This window comes from Ornithorhynchus anatinus, chromosome 3, assembly GCF_004115215.2.
Source record: "Ornithorhynchus anatinus isolate Pmale09 chromosome 3, mOrnAna1.pri.v4, whole genome shotgun sequence".
NCBI lineage: Eukaryota > Metazoa > Chordata > Mammalia > Monotremata > Ornithorhynchidae > Ornithorhynchus > Ornithorhynchus anatinus.
Genome location: NC_041730.1, coordinates 40012677 through 40030817, shown reverse-complemented (window position 1 = coordinate 40030817; position 18141 = coordinate 40012677). Strand labels below are relative to the sequence as shown.

General features: G+C 47.7%; 1 protein-coding gene across 3 annotated transcripts in view; it reads right to left on the bottom strand.

Moving 5' to 3' along the window:
* Nucleotides 1–18141, bottom strand: part of ARNTL (aryl hydrocarbon receptor nuclear translocator like) — a 68928-nt gene that overhangs the window by 21161 nt on the left and 29626 nt on the right. The window contains exons 2-5 of one of the 3 annotated variants that reach the window (XM_029061188.2): nt 10266–10377; nt 5517–5656; nt 2819–2972; nt 1184–1204 (exon numbers count right to left, since the gene is read on the bottom strand). In XM_029061188.2, coding sequence (XP_028917021.1) covers nt 1184–1204; nt 2819–2958 — 161 coding nt within the window. In that variant the 5' untranslated portion in view covers nt 2959–2972; nt 5517–5656; nt 10266–10377. The remainder of the gene's footprint in view (nt 1–1183; nt 1205–2818; nt 2973–5516; nt 5657–10265; nt 10378–18141) is intronic. The other 2 variants (XM_029061190.2, XM_029061189.2) reach the window with 2 other exon arrangements.

The window sequence follows — 18141 nt, the reverse complement described above, 5'->3', positions numbered from 1 at the left end:
GAGGTAACTGAGGCTCAGAGAAGTGAGGTGGCTTACGCAAGGTCACACGGCAGACAAGTGGGGGAGCCGGGATTAGAACCCAGGTCCTTCTGACTCCCAGGCCGGTGCCCTGTCCACTGGGCCAGGCTTCTATCCACGGCCAGCTCCCGTTCCTCTGGGGTCGTGCCTGGAAACCCTCCTCCAGGCTAGGAGGACTTCACCCACTTCCTCGATGAGGAGAATGGGGGCTGAAATCGGCTCCAGTGTGCTCGGGAACCGACAGACAGGGAAGGCCGGGGCAGGAGCCTTGAGGCAGCGGTTCCCAGGCCTACTGTCTCTCCTAAAAGCCCAGGTTTAACCTTCCCCCCCCCGGCTGTGTATTCTTTCCCAGTGCTTAATGCAGTGCTCCACACACAGTAAGCACTCAATAAATACTACCACTACAGGCCCTGGGAGGGAAAGATCAGAGACGTCAGGGGCCGAGTCTCCACAGTCCCCAGAGCGCCGAGCTTGAATGACCTTGGGGAGGAGCAGTCGTGGCCATTCTGACTCCCCCCTTCCTCTCCTTAATCACCTCCCTCTTCCAGTCAGCAAGTTCTCCTACTTTAGCCACAATTCCTGAGCAGGTGACATGCTTTAGTGGCCATTTCGCCCCACCCTCCCTTTCAAAGAGGCGTTAAACTAATCGTTTTTTTAAATGGTATTTATTAAGTGCTTACTATATGCCAGGCACTGTACTAAGCACTGGAATAGATATACGCTAATCAGGTTGGACACAGTCCTTGTCCCACATGAGGCTCACCATCTTAATCCCCATTTTACAGATAAGGCAACAGAACAATAATAATAATAATGGCATTTAAGTGCTTACTATGTGCCAGGCAATGTACTAAGCACTGGGGTGGATACAAGCAAATCGGGTTGGACACAGTCCCTGTCCCACATGGGGCTCACAGTCCCGATCCCCATTTTCCAGATGAGGTAACCGAGGCCAAGCAACAGACAAGTGGCAGATCAGGGATCGGAACCCAGGTCCTTCGGATTCCCAGGTCCGTGCTCTATCCATTAGGCCACACAAAAGCAGTTTTCCCACTATAAGCCCACCAATACAGCCAGTAATTTCAGTATCACCTATCTCCGTGTCACTCATATGTGGCACCGGGAGGTCTGAGTGGTTACAGAAAGTGTGAATGAGTTTACTTACTCAAAAGAAAAGCCGTCCAGCCTGAAAAGAAAGCAAAACAGTATTACCCCAGCGTACGAACGCAATCCAGTGTCTTTTGAGGCCAGGATGAGGGACGTTTCAGAGCTTTATCGAGGAAGGATGTGTGTGGGGGCATCATTATTGCTCTCAAGGGGAAGTAGAGTAAAGCAGTGCCATGCTGATTTGGACAGAGATTGGGTTAAGAATATCAACCGGGAAGACCAAAAGTGCTTCTTCACTACAAGCTCGTTATGGGCAGGGAACGTGTCTACTAATTCTGTTGTACTGTACCTTCCCAAGTGCTTAAAATAGTGATCTGCATATGGTAAGCGCTCAATAAATACCACTGATTGATTCAGCAAAGAGGCATCCGGGGCAAAAAAATCCTTCCAGGCCACTGGGATGTGCCCGTGGGCCAAGAACTAGGCGCATTCCTTGGTTCTACCTATTTCTTCCTTGGAAGGGGTCCCAACAGATTGAAGAGAAATAACAGGGCAATCGGCCCGACTCTTCGGGATCGCTTTCCGATGTGCAGGGGAGGGAGGAGTTCAGAAGCGTCAACTAGGTCTCGGCGCAACCAGATCGGCTGCCCTCACTCATAATAATAATAATTGTGGCATTTGTTACACGCTGGGATAGATACAAGGGCATCAGGTTGGATACAATCCCTGTCCCACATGGGGCTCACAGTCTTAATCCCCATTTTACAGGCGAGGTAACTGAGGCCCAGAGAAGTGAAATGACTTGCCCAAGGTCCCACAGCAGATAAGCTGCAGAGCTGAGATTAGAGACAAGTCCTTCAGACTCCCGGGCTCTATCCACCGGGCCATGATGCTTCTCTCCCTCACTCCCTCAATCCTTTCGGAAGAGGAGAAGCAGTGGATATTCAACGAGCTATAGAAAGCGGGACCCTCGAACCACCCACAGGAGTCACTCCAAGCCGGATGGTATGGACTCTCCTGGCACAGTGGATAGAGCTCGGGCCTGAGAGTCAGAAGGTCTTGAGTTCTAATCCCAGCTCTGCCACTTGTCTGCTGCATGACCTTGGGCAAGTCATTTCACTTCTCTGTGCCTCACTGACCTCATCTGTAAAATGGGGATGGAGTGTGTGAGCCTGGGACAAGGACTGTGTTCCAACCCGATTTGCTTGTATTCACAGCTCAGCGCTTAGTACAGTGCCTGACACACAGTAAGTGCTTAACAAATACCATTGTCATCATCATCATCATTATTATTATTATATATCCTCAAACACTGCACCCAGTAGACTCAATTGAGACTGTTCATGATGAAGCAGCATGGCCCAGTGGGTAGTGGCACATAGTATGCACTTAACAAATACCACAGCTATTATTATTATTATTCCAGGGACTCTGTCCAATGCAATTTGCTTGTATCCAGCCCAGGGCTTAATATAGTGCCTGGCATATAGTACATAGTTGACAAATACCGCTACTATTATTATTATTGTTCCAGGGACTGTGTCCAATCCAATTTGCTTGTATCCAGTCCAGTGCTTAAAACAGCGCCTGGCACATAGTAAGCACTTAACAAACCATAACAATCACCGTTATTATTACTGTCCTGCCGGGTTAGTTAAGAGGCCGCAAAAAGGCCAAATCTGCAAACGCTTACTGATAATCTGTCGAGCTGCCTTTCCGTTTCCGACTGCAGTCCATCCCTGTCGCGCTGAGGGAGCTGGAGATGAGGTCGGTAGGCCCGGGGGACATGAAGTCACTTATTGTAGAAGAAATGTCCATCCTCTGGTCGGCCATTGGATCGTCCAAAACTGCCAAGAAGAGCAGGGGGATTGATCGGCCAAAAAGCTCCACTGTCTGAGGAGAACGGCCAGAGAGCATCTAGATACACAGTGGAGTCTAGTGATGACTGATCGCTCTGGTCATTCAGACAATTTTTAATCTGCTCGAGAAGCAGAGAACTGGGATAACTGAAGTCCACGGACGAATCCCCAACGCTTTACCCACCGGTTTCCAAGCTTTCGAGAATTGCTGTTAATTATAAAAATAGCTGGCTGAGCTAATTTCGCCTCAATCGATCAATAGTATTTACTGTATATTTATTTTGTGCAGGGCACTGTACTAAGCGACTGGGAGAAAACGATACTATTACGTTCCCTGCCCATAGCAAGCTAACAATCTAGTGACCTTGGGGAGGGAATGTGACTATTTATTGTTACACTGTACTCTCCCAAGTGCATAGTACAGTGCTCTGCACTCAGTAAGGGCTCAATTAATATGAGTAAATGAATGAATGAACAGAGACCTACTGCAAGCTTACTGTGGGCACGGAAAGTGTCTGTTTTACTGTTATACTGTACTCTCCCAAATGATCAGTACAGTGCTCTGCACACAGTAAGCGCTCAAAAAATATGACAATGAATGAATGAACAGCATTCATACTGCAAGCTTGGTGTGGGCATGGAAAGTGTCTGTTTTACTGTTATACTGTACTCTTCCAAGTGATTAGCATAGTGATCTGCACACAGTAAGCCCTCAAAAAATACAACGGAATGACTGAATGACTAACTGAACTCCTCTGCATCCTGCTTGATTCTGCCTCCGCTCCCCACTCCCTCCGGCCAGTAGCGGAATCACCAACCAGCCTGCTAAGTCCACAGTGGCTACCCTGTCTCTCTCTGACCAGCCACCCCAACTGGAGACCAGACTATCCCCATACCCTGGTATCTCCCAGAAGCCCTCGTCCCAAAATCAACTCAGCAAATGCATCTCCAACCTTCCCTCCTCCCCCCTGATCCGCGGCCCCACCTACGCAGATGTCACTGAGCTGGAGATGAAGTCTAGGGGTGTCAACCTCTCCTGCAGACAGTAGCAACCCACAAAAAAAAAAAAAATCCCAAAGGGAAGTGGTGTAGCCTAGCGGAAAGAGCACGGGCCTGGGAGTCAGAGGACCTGGGTTCTATTCCCGGCTCTGCCACACACCTGCCGAATGACTTCACTTCTCTGTGCCTCAGTTCCCTCATCTGCAAAATGGGGTTTCTAAACTTTTCTCCCTCTTATGTAGATTGTGAGCCCCATGTGGAATCTGGTCATCTCGTATCTGCCTCGGTGTGTAGTACAGTGCTTGGCACATAGTATGCATTTAATGAACACCACAGTTATTATTGAGTGTTTTCTGCGTACACAGCAGTGTACTAAGTGCTTTCACTGTACTTTTTAAATTACTATTATTTTTAGAGAAACATCATGTCCTAGTGGAAAAAGCACAGGCCTGGGAATCAGAGGGCCTGGATTCTAATCCCAGGCTCCGCCACTTGTCTGCTGTGTGACCTCGGGTATGTCATTTCACTTCTCTGGGCCTCAATTATTTTGTCTATAAAATGGGGATGAAGATAATAAGTGGGACAGGGACTGTGTCCAGTCTGATTAGCTTGCATCTACCCCAGCACTTAGAATGGTGCTTGACACATAGTAAGCATTTCACAGACACCATCATTATATATTTGGTTCCTCTAGCGTCACACCTTTTCTCGACTGAGCAAAAAACTCAGGGTCTCCAATTGGCTTAAAAGAGGGATGGGGGAGAGAGAAGAGGCAGGGCGAAGAGAGGAGAAGGTTAACTCAAAGGACGGTCTAAAGAGGGTTTTCCACCTCGGGATCAGAAGTGTGCGCATAGCTGGAGTCCACAAAAACGTGGGCAACATTTAGGAGGCCCCAATTGAAGTCACTCTGTCAATCAATCGGTGGTATTTATTGAGCACTTACTGTGTTCAGAACACTGTACTAAGCTGCAGTACAACAGAGTTGATAGATGTGATCCCTATCCTTAACGAGCTGACAGTCTACAGGAGAAAGGGATGTTAAGATGGGTTAGAAATAGGGCAAATTGACTACCGCCTAAGGGAATGCAGACCCAACGAGCAAAATCTTTTTAGATTTTGTGAAACCCTGGAGAGAGAGCCGAGGAGGGAGGCCACCACTTCAGGCCCCCTCCCCATTTCTGCCACACACCTCCTCCAAGAGGTCTTCCCTGACTGAGCCCCCCTTTCCTCTTCTCCCACTCCCTTCCGCGTCGCCCTGACTTGATCCCTTTATTCACACCCCCTCCCAGCCCCAAAGCACTTATGTACAGACCGGTACTTTATTTATAGCTATGTCTGCCTCCCCCTCTAGACTGTCAGCTCATTGCGGGCAGGGAACGTGTCCGTTTATCGTTTTGTTGTACTACCCCAAGAGCTTAGTACAGTGCGTGCTCTGCACACAGTAAGCATTCAATAAATACAAATGAACGAACTGAGTGAATGAATAAATGAATGAATGACAACAAATGCCACAAGGCCTAAAATAGGTCTTACCCAAAGGCAGAACTGCAGGCACACGGAAATCCGATCAAAGATGAGAGGGGCTCAGATTTCCACCCACAGCCAAGCCAGGAGCGGCGGTTCACTTCCCAACCTGTTTCATGCCCTGCCGTCTCCCGCCGGTCACTGTCCACCTGGAAGGGGGAGAAACAGGAAGAAGAAGAAGGGGAAAAAAAAAAAGGAAAAATGAGTTCAAACCAGTGGCAGCTCACAGTTGTCCATTTATATCTGGGTGCAGAGCAGAGGGAGAAAGAAGCTAATTTCGTCTCCCCGTTTCAGGGAGGGATTTCTGGGTGGTCCCTAAACATGATCTCACTGGTGGGAGGACATCAGTGGCAGAGAGAAGCCCGGGTTTGTCTCGGAAGTCCATCCGTCTGACCAAAGGCCACGGCTACAAAGAACCGCTGTGTAGATAAGGGCGGCTAGACCCCAGGGACCGGGAGGAAGCCAGGGATCGGGAAGCCTGGAAAAAAGCATCTTGGAATAAACTCTTCCACAGCCGGGGGTGGATTTTGCAGATTTCTGATTCTCGCAGGCTGAATTGCGAGACGTCAGAAGGTTCACATGATAATAACTCTGGTATTTGTTAAGCACGTACTGGGTGCCAAGCACTGTACTACACACTGGAGTGGATACAAGTAAATCGGGTTGGACACGGCCCCTGGCCCGTGTGGAGCTCACAGTCTCAATTCCCATTTTACAGATGAAGTCACTGAGGCACAGAGAGAAGTCACTGACCCCAGGTCACATGGCAGACAAGTGGCGGAGGCAGGATTAGAACCCAGGTCCTCCAAATCCCAGGCCCATGACCTTTCCACTAGGCTGTGATGCTTTTCACCATTACTATTATTGTTGTTCCCAGGCAGGCATCAGAAGCACAGACTTTCAGTTAATTTTTTATGGCATTCATTAAGGGCTTAATATGTGCCAGGCACTATACTAAGCGCTGGGGTATCTACAAAGTTGGACACAGTCCCTGTCCCACATTAGGCTTACAGTCTCAATCCCCACTTTCCAGCTGAGGTCACTTGAGGCCCAGAGATGTGAAATGACTTGCCCAAGGTCACACACCAGACAAGAGAAGGAGCAGGAATTAGAACCCAGATCCTTTTGACTCCCAGGCCCAGGCACTATCCACTAGGCAATGTTGATCCTGAGGTACGTGTATTTCTGCTAGAACGGGGACCACAATCTAGCAGAGGAGACAGTTATTAAAATAAATATCAGGTAAGGGTAGCACTGGGGTATAAAACCACGTATTTGAGAGTTGTAGGGCTGGGGGCGGGCTGAGTAATAATAATAGTAATAATGATGATGGTATTAGTTAAGCACTTACTATGTGTCAAGCACTGTTCTAAATGCTGGGGTACATACAAGCTAATCAGGTTGGACACAGCCCCTCCCACGTGGGGTTCACGGTCCCCGTTTTACAGATGAGATAACTGAGGCACAGAGAAATTAAATGACTTGCCCAAGGTCACATGGCAGGCATGCTGCTCCTACGCGCTTCAGGGTGGTACTGATTACAAGGATGGGGCAGCCAGGAGAGGAAAGAGGGTGAGGGCATGAGAGTTTCTAAGGCTTCTGGGAGGAGATGTGATCTCAGTAAAGGCTCTAAAAGACAGAGAGAGTCTGGTCTGTCGGATACGTATTCTCTCAAGTGTTCAGTACAGTGCTGTGGACACAGTGAGCGCTCAACAAATACCATCGAATGATCAATCGAGAGCTTTGAATCCGAGGCGCTTCTGCATGATGCAGAGGTGGATGGGCAAGTGTTGGAAGTACTTGAACAGGTGGGATAGGTACACAGAACAATTTTTCCTTTTTTTTAGGAAAATGATCTGGGCAGCAGAATGAAGAAGGGAGAGGTTGGAGGCCGGTTCAGTCGTCGAGACGGGACTACCCTTTTGAAGCCTACCCCAACTTGTGTCCTACCCTGGTAACTTCGAAGCCTTCTTCCCTCATCACGGCCATCGTCGACGACATTTATTAAGCGCTCAGCATGTGCGGGGCACTGTACTAAGCGCTTGGGAGAGCACAATACAGCGGAGTTGGTAGACGCATTTCCTGCCCACAAGAAGCTTACGGTCTTACTGTGATTATGAAGTAGAAGAGACCCATCGCTTTTTCTGCTCAGTACCCTCCATCCGGCCCCCCACAGAGCTCCCCCTAGCCAGGCCCTGTTCCCAGCCCTGCCTACCCTTCAATCTATCAATCAATGGTATTTATTGAGCACTTACTATGTGTTGAGCACTGTACTAGGCGCTTGGGAGAGTACACTATCACAGAGTTGGCAGACACATTCCCTACCCGCAACGAGCTTACTCTCATAATAATAAGTACTCGTCCGCTCAACTGTATATATTTTCATTACCCAATTTAGTTTGTTAATGAGATGTACATCTCCTTGAATCTATTTATTTGCTATTGTTTTAATGAGATGTTCATCCCCTCGATTCTATTTATTGCTATTGTTCTTGTCTGTCCGTCTCCCCCGATTAGACTGTAAGCCCGTCAAAGGTCAGGGGCTGTCTCTATCTGTTACCGATTTGTACATTCCAAGCGCTTAGTACAGTGCTCTGCACATAGTAAGCGCTCAATAAATGCTATTGAATGAATGAATAGTATTTGTTAAATGCTTACTATGTGCTAAACACTGTTCTAAGCACTGGGGAGGACACAAGCAAATCAGGTTGGACACAGTCTATGTCCCACATTGAGTTCACAGTCTTAATCCCCATTTTATAGATGAGGTAACTGAGGCCAAGAGAGGCGAAATGGCTTGCCCTAGGTCACAGAGCAGACACGTAGTGGAGCCGGGATTAGAATCCAGATCCTTCTGCCTCCCAGACACGGCTCTATCCACTAGGTCACGCTGCTTCACACTGTCCCCTGTGCCCCACCACAGCGGGGTCTAGTGGCTCCCAGAGTTCAGTTAGGCGGCAACCGGTCAATGGTATTTACTGAGCGCTTACTGTTTACAGATGACTGTACTAAGCGCTGGGGAGAGTATGATATAACAACGTAACCAACACAGTCCCTGCCCACATGGAGCTTACAGTCTAGGCGGGGGGAGACAGACATTCACATAAATAAATAGCACTGTCCGGTGACCCCCGCTGAGGTGGGGGGAGGGGAGAAGCTCTGGTCGGGGGCCTTGCCCAGGTGGTAGGGCCCGGGCTCCGGCAGGCGGACAGCAAGACGGGTGAGCGCCCACCCTGTTTATCTGGGCAAAGATCCAGGCCCGCCTGAGCCCACTACCCACACAAAGGAAGCTCAGATGGGGGATTCTTAGCCTCCGGCTGATGAATGAAGGAACGAGTCAATGAGCGACAGAGCGGTTGATTTACGAAGCCCTTAAAAACTGGCTTTCGAATAGACCTCGCCAACCCCGTGATTACTGGTGGCGAGCTCTGCCATCAATCCATTTTGTACTGTCTTTTAATAACTCTGCTCTCATTCGGGAGCTTTTAAAAAAGAATCCAGCAAGAGGAGAGGGAAAAAAAATAAAAAAGATTTAGTGACTTTTCAGCCTCCAGCTGATTTCTGCTCGAAATATCCTATAAATAAAGGGAACAGTGGTCTAGAACGCACTGTAAACACCCACGGTCAAACCAAGCCAAATTCTTCCAATTATGACCCTCAGCCTGTTGCCAAGATACTTCTAAAGGACCTACTTGAAAGTTTGCCATCTAGACCATTTCCTGATTAAGCTTCCCTGAAGCAAAGAACCAAAGCAGACTGCCTCTCCACAATATCTCCCCTCCAACCCGTCTTTCATTTTCCTGCAACAGGATCTCGCCTCTGCATTTTAATTATTCTGCAGACGGTGAGCTCGCTGTGGGCAGGGAATGTGCCTGTTTATTGTTCTGTTGAACGCTCCCAAGCGCTCCGTACAATGCTTTGCACACAGTAAGCGTTCAATAAATATGACTGAATGAATGAAATGAATTACAAGGAAAACGAAACTTTTTTTATGGTATTTGTTAAGCATTTACTATGTGCCAAGTACTGTGTGAAGCACTGGGGTGGATACAAGCTAATCAGGTTGGACACAGTCCCTGCCCTACATGGGGCTCGCAGTCTTCATCCCCATTTTACAGATGAGGTCAGTGGGGCTCAAGAGAAGTGAAGTGACTTACCTAAGATCACAAGGCAAAGAACCCAGGTCTTCCTGCCTCCCAGGCCCGTGCTCTATCCACTGGGCCATGCTGCTTCTCTGAAACTCTTGAAAATGGAATGTTTTGAAAGGGTCGGCTGTCATGTGATTGGTTTAATCGCACAACAAACCTGATCAGGAGAATATTACGAATGTTTCCCCGAACAAAAGGGGGTCAACTGACTCTGCTTAAGTCAAGATCTTCCAAGCACTGACAACTTTCACACCATTATGTTAGCGCTGGGATTAGAACCCCTCTGACTCCCAAGCACATGCTGCTCTTTCCACCAGCCTTCACTAAAGAAATCAAAATGGTCTTCTTTTTTTTAGTGGTATTTTTTAAGTGCTAACTATGTGCCAGGCACTGTACTAAGCATCCCTGTAATAATAATTATAATAATAATGATGGCTGTACTAAGTCTTCCCCGGCCTAAGCAATAAACTATGGTGAATTTTCCACTTTTCAAACACTGTCACAAACCCCCCCTTCAGGTAATTCTCGAAATTCAAATTTACCAACAGAAGAAGAGCTCCAAACTGCCTAAAAATTCCAATGGAAAGGCAAAAGACACAAAAAACCCTACCTTGCGCTAACGATTTCAACTCAAGTAGGGAAGTGGATTTCCTGGAGATCTTCAAAGATGCCAAAATACTCCAAAACCCCGCTGGTGTTTTGTAAATCCCGATGAAGATTCCCTTGGGATTTAAAGGACATTAAATGCTTTAAAGGGTCCGGTTTTTTCTACCTTTAGCTTAACATCCAAACTTCTGTTACATCACAGCCTTTGGAGAGAGCAAGGAAATGAACAGCGAATAAACACGACAGGAGGACGGCTGACGTCCCTAAAACTCATCCAACGTGTGTGCGGTAAAGGACAGTTCATGTCTGGTAATGACTTTCGATTCCCTAACGAGATTAGTCGGTCTAAATCATCTCGATGAACTAAGCGATGGCCTCGGGGTAAGGGGGAAGTTGGTCAGCACTGCATTGGTCAACTTCGGGAGGATAAGAGCGACAGGGCATCACTGTCGACAGCCTCGGCGAAACAGGCCGGCTCTGGGAATCAGGAGACCTGGGTTCTAGACCCGGTTCTGCCCGTCACCGGCTAACATGGGTGAGGACCGTGTGGGCACCTCGTGTGGCTGTTCAAGGGGGCAGTACACGGCCCACGTCCCGGGAGGAACACGATCGGTAGGAACCAGGCATGCACAAGGCCCTGGACAAACCACTGGCATTAGAATCAATTTCTCCATACGGGATTATATCTCTGTGCAGTGACTGATAGGGAGAAGAGAGGCTCAGCATTACTGCATAAGCCACAAGCATTAAAATCTATTCCTCCCCCCCTAGTTTAAATCTCCCTGTGGTGACTAGCAGAGAAAAGGGAGGGCAAGTAGCACCGTGCAAGCCACTAACACTAGAATCAACTCCTCTGCAAGCGTTCTCGTTCCTGAAGGCTCACGGCTGAGGTTCAGTAGTGTCTGTCTTCCCCTCTAGATTGTAAGCAACTCTGGAGAAGCATTCCACCACCTTTCTCCCTCCTATCTTACCTCACTGCTCTCCTACTACACCGGATCCTCAAACTTGGCACAGGGAATGTGTCTGTTATATTGTCATATTGTACTCTCCAGTGTTCAGTACAATGCTCTTCACACAATAAGCGCTCAATAAATACAACTGACCAAATGACTGACCTCTAATGCTTACTTACTCACTGGGTATCGATCTCGTTTATCTCACCGCTGACCCCTCACCCATGACCTGCCTCTGGCCTGCAACATCCCCCCACCTCCCTCCTTCATATCCCACAGACGGTCGCTTGCCCACCTTGAAAGCCTGATTAAAAGCACATCTCCTCAAGAGGTTTTCCCTGACGAAGCCCTCCATTTTCTCTTAAGAATAATGTTGGTGTTTGTTAAGCGCTTACTATGTGCACAGCACAGTTCTAAGTGCTGCGGGAGATACAGGGTAATCAGGTTGTCCCACATGAGGCTCACAGTCTTAATCCCCATTTTACAGATGAGGTAACTGAGGCACAGAGAAGTTAAGTGACTTACCCACAGTCACACAGCTGAGAAGCGGTGAAGCCGGAATTCAAACCCATGACCTCTGACTCCCAAGCCCATGCTCTTTCCACTGAGCCACGCTGCTTCTCTTCTCGCACTCCTTCCTGCATCCCCCTTGCACTTGGATTTACGCTCTTTATTCAACCCTCCCACAGCACTTATCGGGCTTGGGAGTCAGAGGTCGTGAGTTCTAATTCTGGATTAGCCACTTGTCGGCTGTTTGACTACGGGCAAGTCTCTGTGCCTCAGTTACCTCATCTGTAAAATGGGGATTAAGACTGTGAGCCCCATGAGAGACAATCTGATAACCTTGTATCTATCCCAGTGCATAGAACAGTGCTTGGCACATAGTAAGAACTTAACAAATACCATCATTATCATTATTATTACTTACATACATATCCATAACACATTCATTTATGTTAATGTCAGTCTCCCCCTCTAGACTGTAAGTTCTTTGTGGGCAGGGAACGTCTCTACGAACTCTGTTATACTGTGCTCTTCCAGGTGATTAGTACAGTGCCTTGCACACAGTAAGTGCTCAATAAATAGGACTGATTAATCGACTGAGCTTCTTGAGGGCTTGAAACTTGTCTTCTAACTTTTGTAATCTACCAAGCACTGAATACAATGCTCATTTGAAGGGAGGCAATGTGTCTGTTTATTGTTGTACTGTAATCTTCCAAGCTCTAAACACAGTAAGTGCTCAATAAATACAATCGACTGACTGACTCTGCAGAGTAGGTGCTCAATAAATGCTAATGACTGCCCAGATGGGTTGCTCTACCCAACTGGATTCCCTGAGCGGAGGCAGAGCTAAACAAAGTAAAAGGGCATTCATCAATCAATCAGTGGTATTTATTGAGCACTTATTATTCATTCAATCATATTTATGGAGCGCTTACTGTGTGCAGAGCACTGTACTAAATGCTTATGTGCAGAGCATTGTACTAAGCGCTTGGGAGAGCACAATACAACAGAATTTTCTCTGCCCATACTCATTTATGTTACATTTCAAAGGGCAACATGACTGCTTGCTCCAGAAGTAATACTACAGTGCCGGAGCATGGAGCGGTTGTATTTTCAGGTTGAAATGATCCCCCCATTCAGCTTTCCCCAATACTGCAGACCCCTGAAAGAGAACATCAAAGAAGACTGTTCTGAATGCTCTACCTCAGTTTGCTGATACAAGGCAGCTAACTTCCATGGCATGCAAAGTAGCTGGCCCCTCCCAAGTGCTTAGCTGAGTGTTCTGCACACAGTAAGTGCTCAAGAAATACCACTGATTGAATGATCGATTCTCCTGAGAAGAGCCAACGGTGATTAGTCAATCTATCCCTGGTATTTAGTCAGTAAATTCTCTGGTTTCAATCACCTTGTCCCCGCCTACCTCACCTCATTACTGTCCGACTCCAACCCAGGCCGCACACTTTGCTCCTCTAATGCCAACTCTCTCCCCGGACCTCTATCTTGTTTATCTCGCCTTTCACGTCCCGACTCTGGCCTGAAACACCTTCCCTCTTCCTTGACGACGGACAATTACTCTCCCCACCTTCAATGTTTTATTGATGGCACATCTGCTCCGGGAAGCCTTCCTGGACCAAGCCTTCCTTTCCTCTTCTCCCATTCCCTTCTGCCTCACTCTGACTTGCTTCCTTTATTCATCTCCCCCTCCCAGCCCCACAGCACTTGCGTACACTTCTGTAATATTATTTACTTATATTAACATCTGACTCCCCCTCTAGCCTGTAATCTCGATTTGGGCAGGGAATGTGTCTGCTTTATTTTACTTTCCCAAGTGCTTAGTACAGTGCTCTGCACAGAATAAATGCTCAACAAATACGATTCACCGACTGACCAGTTTGTAGGCTCTTTGGGGGCAGGAATCATGTCTACCTCCTCTACTCAATCAATGGTATTTATTAAGGACTTACCGTGTGCAGAGCACTGTACTAAGTGCTTGGGAGAGCACAATTCAACAGAGTTGGTAGACACATTCCTTGTCTACTGCGAGTTTACATTCCAGTGGGGGTAAACGGACATTAATCAATCAATCAATTCATTCAATTGTACTTACTGAGTGCTTCCTGTGTGCCGAGCACTGTACTCAGCATTTGGGGGAGTCCAACAGAACAAAGATGATGGACACATTCCCTGAAGACTGAAGAGGTGCCCAGTTAACCACTGATTTCTAATCACGGAAGCGGTTCACTCAAAGCACTGACCAAAAACCTGGGGTACTCAAACATCTAAGTTCTTAGAACAGCGCTCTCAACAAATACCAGCAGCATGGCTAGTTGGCTAAAGCCTAGACCTGGGAGTCAGACAGACCTGGGTTCTAATCCCGGCCCCGCCACGTCTATTGTGTGACCTTGAGCAAGTCACTTCACTTCTCTGGGCCTCAGTTACCTCATCTGGAAAACAGGGATTAAGAGTGAGTCCCATGTGGGACAGGGATGTGTCCAACTTGATTAACTACCCCAGAGCCTAGAAAAGTGCTTGGCACATAGTAAGTGCTTAACAAGTATTATTATTATTATCTGAAGACAAGGTGAGTTCCCCACCCAAAAGAGGGGCAGTCAGCTTTGACCTTTTGTCTCTGGGATTGGTTGGCCGTGCCAGGGTGAGCACACGGAGGCCAGGTTTGTGGGCCCCACGTTGCACCATCCTGCGGGGCTCCTTGACCATTTGCGGCTGGCAGCCGAGGCCTGTTTGGACGGCCTTGACCTCCCCAACCGGACCAACCAAGCGGTGCTCTGACACTCTCTAAGTCTTACAGTCCCAGAGCCACCCAGAGCATCACGTGTGGGCGGCAGCGAGGGACACACCAAGGCCATTCCGCCTCCCGAGATCTATACATTCATTCAGTCACTCAATCGTATTTATTGAGCGCTTACTGTGTGCAAAGCACTGTATTAAATGCTTGGGAGAAAACAATAGAACAATAAACAGACACATTTGCTGCCCACAACGAGCTTACAGTCTAGCAAGGCATTAGTATAAATAAATGACAGATTTGGACATGGGTGCTGTGAGGCTGGGAAGGGGGGATGAACAAAAGGGAGCAAGTCAGGGAGAAGAGGAAAGGAGGGCTTAGTCTCTATGTGGATGATCCCCAAATCTACATCTCCAGCCCTGATCTCTCTGCTGCCTTGCATTTCCTCTTGCCTTCAAGACATCTCCTCTTGGGTGTCCACCAGTCACCTCAAGCTTAACATGACCAAAACAGAGCTCTTTATCTTCACACCTAAACCCTGTCCTCCCCCTGACTTTCCCATCACTGTAGATGGCATCACCATCCTTCCTGTCTCACAAGCCCATAACCCTGGCGTTATCCTTGACCCCTCTCTCTCATTCAACCCACATATCCAAACCGTCACCAAATCCTGTCGGTCCCATCTTCACGACATCACTAAAATCCACCCCTTCCTCTCCACCCAAACGACTACCACATAGTAAGTGCTCTATAAATACAATGGAATGAGTGAATGAATGAACAACCACCCCTTCACCCCTCCACCCCCACTTCCCTCCAGCCACCTCCCTCCATCCACCTCCCCCCAAAACCCCACCCCCACCCCTACTTCCCTCCGACCCAGTCACCGGGAGCCCCGAGGTGTAGAACTGCCTACGAAATTCAGAAATGTGGGCTTTGCTCTGACTCATGAAATAGAAATAACTCGAGAATTTGGATAGGATCTCGGGAAAAAGCTCTCTCAATAACTGCCAGCTTGATTTCCTGTTCCGGATCATCTCCCATATTTCTGAGCAACCGTGAAGCCCAGAATTCAGGAGATAAAAGGTAATAATAATAAGAGTAATAATGATGGTATTTGTGAAGCGTTTACTAAGTGCCTGGTAGGGCACTAAATGCTGGAGTGGATACAACCAAATCAAGTTGGACACAGTCTCTGTGAGTCCCACAGGGGGCTCACAGTCTCAATCCCCATTTTATAGATGAGGTAACTGAGGCCCAGAAAAGTGAAGCGATTTGCCCAAGGTCACACCGCAGACAAGCGGCAGAGCCGGGATTAGAACCCATGACCTCCTGACTCCTAGGCCTTTGCTCTATCCACTATGCCACGTCTTGGGATGCAGCTCAGAGGCTGCCGGGTCAATGTCAGACTGAGTGGCCCAGGGGAGAAAGAAAGAAAGCAAATCCAGGAAGAGCTCCTTGGATCCCTGTTCCTATCCCGATGGAAGCCAATATACACACACCACTGCTCTGCCCAATGGAGTAGGGAAAACAGCTAAGCCAAGTTCACAGCCAATATAAAAACCCTTCTTTATTCTTCCAGGTGATTTTTTTTAATAGCATTTGTTAAGTGCTGTCTTTTTTTATGGTCTCTAAGCACTTACTATGTGTCAAACACTGTTCTAAGCACTGGGGTAGGTACAGATTAATTAGGTCAGACACAGTCCCTATCCCTCATGGGACTAACAGCCCAAGTAGGAGGGAGAACAGATACTGAATCCCCATTTTTCAGTTGAGGAAACTGAGAAGTGAAGTGACTTGCCCACGGTCACACAGTAGACAAGCGGTGGAGCCGGGATTAGAACCCAGCTCCTTCTTACTCCCAGGCTTGTGAGCTTTCCACCAAATCATGCTGATTCTCCGTGTACTCTTTGAATCTACTTGTTAATATCCGTCTCCCTCTTTGTAAGCTTGTTATGGGCAGGGAATGTGCCTGCTAATTCTGTTTATTGTACTCTCCCAAGTGCTTAGCAGTGCTCTGCACACAGTAAGCGTCCAATAAATCCCACTGACTGATGGATACTCATTCCTAAACAGCCCTAAGAAGGCTGAAGACATTGATCACCTAAGTTGATCGGATCCTCTAGACTGTAAGTTTCGTTGTGGGCAGGGAGCGCGTCTGTTGTATGGGACTCTCCCAGGTGCTTAGTACAGTGTTCGGCATACAGTAAGCACTCAATAAATACTACTGATTGATTGATAATAATGTTGATATTTGTTAAGCGCTTCTATGTGCAGAGCACTGCTCTAAGCGCTGGGGTATACAGGGTAATCAGGTTGTCCCACATGGGCTCACAGTCTTAATCCCCATTTTACAGATGAGGTAACTGAGGCACAGAGAAGTTAAGTGACTTGCCCACAGTCACACAGCTGCCAAGTGGCAGAGCTGGGATTCGAACCTGTGACCTCTGACTCCCAAGCCCATGCTCTTTCCATTGAGCCATGCTTAGATTGATCCAAACTTCTCTGGAACCAGACACCCGAGCATCCATAGAAATCCCAGGAGCCTTCACTCTAGCTAACGGTACTGAAACCCACAAAAATCACCACGATCCCCTAAGCCTGAAAAAGCTCATCCGCCTGAATTCGCCAGATTTTAGGACCGAAAAAAAAAAACCACAACAAATAAAAACCAAGCTGCCTAAAATGTGGAAATAATTGTGACCAGAGAGGCCTTGGAGTGAGGTTGGCATCATCCAGGGGAACAACTTTACTCTCAGGGTTTTAGAGACAAAGAAGAGAGCAGCCAGATAACTTCAGCTCTGGAGGTAGGTTAGCATCACCCAGGAGAACGAATGCGCTCTCGGGGTTTTAGAGACGAAAGAGAAAGCAGCCCAAGAACCTCGGTTTGCATTTGGACAATCTATGCAGATTTCATTTTTTCAATCGACAGGCTGCATCGTGCCTCCTGGACCATATATGGAACAGATTCTATCGGGCAAGTCAGGACAGCCACCAAGCCACGCCTTTGAAAAAAGAACCAGGAACAAAACCAAGTGTATGTAGACAGCCATCCTCAATTGGGAACCAAAAGAAAATTACGCTCTGTTGCAGCAAGTCTGGTCTCGCTGGGAGCTGAAGAAGAATTCACAGCAGGCCGCATATAGCTACAACTGAGCGCCTCGCTGGTACTTCCAAAAATCAGCGTTACAAAAGAAACCGATGCGCATTTGAAATCAATCAAATTTACTGAGCGCTTACTGTGTGCAGAGTACTGTCCTACGTGCTTGGGCGGGTACACTATAACAGAGTGGATAGACACATTAATAATAACAATAGCAGTATTTGTTAAGTGCTTCTATGTGCCAAGCACTGTTCTAAGCGCTGGGGTGGATACAAGGTAATCGGGTTGGCCACAGTCCCTGTCCCACATGGGGCTCACAATTTCAATCCCCATTCTACAGATGAGGAAACTGAGGCCCAGAGAAGTGAAGTGACTTGCCCAAGATCACCCAGCAGACAAGTGGAAGAGCCAGGATTAGAACCCACGACCTTCTGATTCCCAGGCCCCTGCTCTATCTACACCATGCTGCTTCTCATTCCCTGCTCACGACAAGCTTCCGATCTAGAATTATTGAATCTGGAATACTATCCTGATGAAATGAAATGGGATAAATCATCAACTGTCTCTAATGAGA